Below are 4,809 nucleotides of genomic sequence, written 5' to 3'. Positions count from 1 at the left end.
GGGATTATATTCATCGTTTAGGAAGTGGCAGCGACTTAGTATTCGGCACACGCCTTCCTACCGGTATAAATACCGCGCAAGGTGAATTCTCTGTGTGTATCGCGCGCCTTGCGGGGGGGGCGCGGAAAAGAGGAACCTCTCTCTTTCTGATCCCGCCCTACAGTACAAGGCTGGCTAGCTAGGAACCGGGGAAGGCCAGGCGCAGGCGCCGCCAGCTGGTCTGTCGCCGCGCCCGACGTCGCGCCCTAACACCGACCGTGCGCCTGATCGGCGAGGCTGTTGTTGCGCGGTGCAAGTGTGCCAGGTGTGCTGTCCGGCCCGAGGCAGAGGATGGCGGCTGCACGCTGCCGCTTCCGCAGCCACAGCGCGGCCGCGGCGGCGGAGCTAGCTAGGGGCGCCCTAAACCGGGTCTAAACCTGGTATGGCTAATGGGGTCCCCCACCCAGGCCGAGCCCTGTTTAGACCCAGTTTATCGTAAACAGGACTAATCTGGTTCGTGTTCAGCCGTGGTCTAAACTGGGTCTAAACATGGTCTAAACTGGTTCGCTTGATACCCTCATCCAAGAGCGGGGCCGAAGCCGCACCCTGAGCCTGTAGATTGTGTCGAGAGGAGCAGGCTGCTTCGCCGCTGTTCGACTGCTGCGGCGCACGCCTGACTCCTCTGACATGGCGGGTGCCCGTCCGTTTCGCGTCTCGCCGAATACGAAAAACTCGCTGGAAGAATTTAACCAACAGAAGAATTCAACAAAACAACGCTCTCGCACAGCACACAGGTTCGACACAGGAAGAATTTTACAACAAAACTCCCCGCTGGAAGAAGCTTCAAGCGGTTTACGTGGCAAGAAACGCGCGGCGAGACAGCGGGTCTAATCATGGCACCAGCTGTATTCACAGCCAGGTTCTGTGTGTCTTGTGAGCCTGTTTGTGTCTGTGTGTCGCTCGTGCGTGTCGTCATCATCTGTCTAGCGTCCACCCATACCGCGTTGGTGTCCAGTCCGAGCCTGGCTGTTCTTCACCTTTCTACCTATCTACCTACCTAGGTTCTCGAGTTGGATATCCTTTGCGCTTTGGCCGCGTTGGGTAGCGAGGATACACAGGCAAACCACCGGACCGGAGCCGGCTAAGCGACTCCGTTGAGAACGGCAATGCACTTAGCCGTGCACAATGCCGCTCTCAAGAACGATGTATGTATGTATGTAGAAAGATGAACAAGAGAACAACAGTCAGGCTCGGACTGGACACCAACGACCGAGATTCGCTGCCGCCTCCTAATTCTTGCTTGGTGGTCCAACGTCCAAGTCACCTCGTCGAGGTACTGGGCCCCACCACCGGAACTCCACCACCACCCACCGCGCCAACCCACGCCACCCCACCTCTCGCGAGGCTTCTCGGCGTGGCGCAGAGGCCTTTGCGCACCACATCACGCGGAGAAGGGCGTGTCCTCGAGGAGGCTGCGCTGGCCAGCGAGGCGCTGGCCGGTGGCGGCGGGCGACCTGCCCGTGGCGGGGCAGCCCAGAGGGGCGGGGCGACCCTCGCCTGCCGCGAACGGCGCAGCCTCAAAGGTGGTCATGACGCCGAAGTGGTCCGACAGCCAGTGGCCCTGTGGCGGGTGTTGCGTCAGCCATCAGGCGGGAAGGGCCGAGGATAGGCCGGGAGCCGGGGGCTGAGGGCAAGCTGAGGCCGTCGAGGGCGCGAGGGTGGATACGAGCATACGTGGTGGCACAGAGCGTCTGGCGTGTAAAATAGTGGTGGTAGTAGTAGTAGTAGTGAGTAATCGCCTGCTCCGGCTCGTCGAGCGCGAGGCGCGACTCGAGAGGCGTGAGGCGCGACGCCTGGGCGGGTTGTGTCGCGGACATGTCAGGGACGCGCGCCGAGCCGCACCCCGGGCACGATGGGAAGGAGTCGACCTCGCCGCAGAAGATGTAGTCGAGACGCGTGGCGGCGCCGTCGCCCGGCGAAAGCCAGCCCTCCCTCACTAGCGGGTTGCGGGTGCCTGAAGCGAGGGAATGGTGGTGCCCGTTCGAACGGGGTACACCAACGGCGGCACGCGCGTCCTACGAGACAGTGGCCATCTACCTCGGCCACACTCGGCTGCATCTCGGCAATAAGCTCGCGCGCCGTCCCACGAGTGGCCCGGCCCGCCTGACGGCCTCCACGCGTCGACGAACCCGAAGCGGGAGGCGAGCGGCGCCCACTCACCGAGCTCGGGCGAGCTGTTCAGGTCGCCGCAAAGGAGCGCGCGCGCGCCGCGCGCCCCCGCCAGCCGGCTCGCCTCGAGGAAGAGCTGCTGAAGCTGCGTCTTGCGGTGCACAGAGGTGCAAGGGATGGAGCTGATGCCTGCGCCCGAGAGGAGCCGCGAGAGGTCGAAGAGTTGGTCCCCGCTCTCCGCGTTGGCGTGCGTGTTGACGACGAGGAGCCGAGAGCCGTCGCCCCGGAGCCGCAGCGGGACGGCGAGGGCGCCGCGAGGCCGGAAACGGTTGAGCAGGTCGCCCGCCTGGTCCTCAAAGGGGAAGGCGGTCGCGAGGCCGTCCCGCTCCAGCGTCGCCCGCTTGTGCAGGATCATCAGGCCAGACTGGACCGAGCCGAGCAGGAAGCCGCCGATCGTGGTCTGCGGGCCGACATGGTCGAGCGCCAGCCGCATCATGCGCCCGGCGCGGCAGCGGAACTCGTCGGCAGTGAGCACGAAGGATGCGTCGTACATGTCGGAGAGCGCGTGCGCGTACCGCTCCCGCACGCCGTCCGAGACGACCTCCTGAAGGCAGATGACGTCTGGCGCCAGCTCCCGCAGCTTGCTGATCTGGCCAGCCAGCCGCGCCGAGCCGTCGAGCGTGCCAGCCAGCGGCGTCGGGGTGGGAGGGCCGCAAAAGACGTTGTAGGTGAGGACGGACAGGCGTGGCGCCGGAGCCGACGCGGCGAGGAGGCGGAAGATGGCCATGGCTGGGCAGGTGCGGCAGGGAGCAGGTGCGGCAGGCAGTCGCAAGCCAGACGAGCAGGTGGAGACCGCACCTCGAACTCCGGCAAGGGCCGCGGCGAGGAGGGTTGGACGATGATGTCACGTGTCGGATGCGATTCCGTTTTGCTTCTCCAGGCTGAACGAGAGCGAGGTGTCCAGGGAAACACAAGTCCTCCGACCCGGTCCCACATGGCGCAACGACGCGATCAACCCGCTCTCATCACTACTGCATAGCTTAGCGGATTTCACTCGACTAATTCCGACAGTTAGAAACTGCCCGGGGGCCACGTGGCCACCTTCTGATCCCGCCAAGCTAGGATCCCTACAAGACGCTGGCCGCGCCCTCCCGACACGTACATGTCGCGCCGACGCCTGGCTGCGTCTGGCCCTCGCACGTTCACGAGCGCGTGGCTCAGCTGGCGCCCGCGCGTCTGCCTCTTTCACGGGTTCCTATCCGCCGACGAGGCCGCGGCGCTCATCGCTCTGGCCGACCGGCAAGAGGCGTGCGCTACCCACAGCGCCGGCGCGGCACGCACGAGCAGCGGGTGCTGGTTGCCGCGCTGCGACGCGCCCGCACATCTTTGGCGCAGTGCCGACGAGCGACTGCTCGTCACGTCGGTGGAGGAGCGAATCTCACACGCGACCGGCATTCCTCTCCCTCACGGCGAGCCCAGCCAGATCTTGCGCTACGCCCGTGGGCAGCGATACACGCTCCACCCCGACTTCTTCGACCCAGAGGACGCGTGCGAGCTTGCAAACGGCGGCAACCGGCAGGCCACGATGCTCATCTACCTGAGCTCGCTCGCGCATGCGGATGGCGGCGCGACGCACTTTCCTAGGGCCGAGCTGCGCGTGCAGCCGCGGTGCGGCGACGCACTGCTCTGGTGGAACACGCGCTGCGACGGCCGCGTCGACCCAAGTAGCGCGCACGCAGGCGAGGTGGTGCTGTCGTCCACGAGCAAGTGGGTGCTGTCCAAGTGGCTGCGTCAACGGCCCTTCCAGGTGGACTTTGGCAGCTGGAACGAGCCCGGGCGTCGGCGCGCACGCCGACGCCGCGAGCCAAGCAGAGCTTAGTGGCCCCATCGTTGTTGTGTAGACCGTCCATATGTTGTAGATAGGGCTGTTGGGGGCCGTGTCCGTGACGAGACGGTCGTGCGTTCACGTCAGGTGTCATGCACAGAGGTCCCTCACAGCTCACAGCTCACACGTCACACTGCAAAACGACACGCGTGCCACATATGTCACAAAAGTATCGGCCCCGCCGCGGCTCACTCTTGTCCAGTGGCACGAGGACTCACTTTTGACTTTAGGGACCACTGCCGGGGACGCTCACTCGTCTTCTCAGACCACAGACGTCACTGACTGTGACACTCTGCAGAACGACACTGGGTTCGAGTCTTCGAGAGATTGTGCGAGAGATTGTGTGACTGTACTGGGGGGAGACGAAAATTGGAATATACAACCGATAGAGAGACGAAACGACGGAGGGGGGCGTGTATGGCGCGCGGCGACACCCGCGGGGCAGCGTCAATGAAACCGACTTTCCTGCCGCGCAGCACATACCGCGCCGCTCCCGCTCGCACCTAGGACTAGGGCAGACTAGGAAGCCGGGCCAAGCGCAACGCCTCGGGGGCCGGGGCTCTGCCTAGGCTCACATGACACAGACCACACACGGACGGCGACGGGAGAAGGTGAAGGAGACGGGGGGGGGGGGGTTCAGCCCAGACAACCACAAACATATTTCGCCTCCTCGCGGTAGGAAAGGGGACGGGAAGTTCTGCGGACGGGGCGGGGTCTATTTAAAGGGACGAGAGCGTCGTCCCCCAGAACCGCGGGCTCATGATCCCCCCCCCCAA

At 64.5% G+C, this 4,809-nt stretch overlaps 2 protein-coding genes across 2 annotated transcripts; one reads left to right on the top strand and one right to left on the bottom strand.

Annotated features, from left to right (window-relative positions):
• Nucleotides 1-1,420: 1,420 nt before the first annotated feature.
• EMIHUDRAFT_111736 (hypothetical protein) lies at nt 1,421-2,935 on the bottom strand (the record flags this gene model as incomplete). The annotated part of the gene is made up of 3 exons (XM_005785970.1): nt 1,421-1,600; nt 1,908-1,993; nt 2,200-2,935. 3 exons carry the CDS (start codon nt 2,933-2,935, stop codon nt 1,421-1,423), a joined length of 1,002 nt encoding a protein of 333 aa, XP_005786027.1.
• A 375-nt stretch (nt 2,936-3,310) lies between these two features.
• Nucleotides 3,311-4,067, top strand: EMIHUDRAFT_229551 (hypothetical protein; the record flags this gene model as incomplete). Its single annotated transcript, XM_005785969.1, has 2 exons — nt 3,311-3,955; nt 4,050-4,067. 2 exons carry the CDS (start codon nt 3,311-3,313, stop codon nt 4,065-4,067), a joined length of 663 nt encoding a protein of 220 aa, XP_005786026.1.
• Between the last annotated feature and the right edge of the window lie 742 nt (nt 4,068-4,809).

The sequence above is a fragment of the Emiliania huxleyi genome (genome assembly GCF_000372725.1).
Source record: "Emiliania huxleyi CCMP1516 chromosome Unknown EMIHUscaffold_156, whole genome shotgun sequence".
NCBI lineage: Eukaryota > Haptophyta > Isochrysidales > Noelaerhabdaceae > Emiliania > Emiliania huxleyi.
The sequence above is the reverse complement of the archived record's forward strand: the minus strand, read 5'-3'. Positions and strand labels throughout refer to the sequence as shown.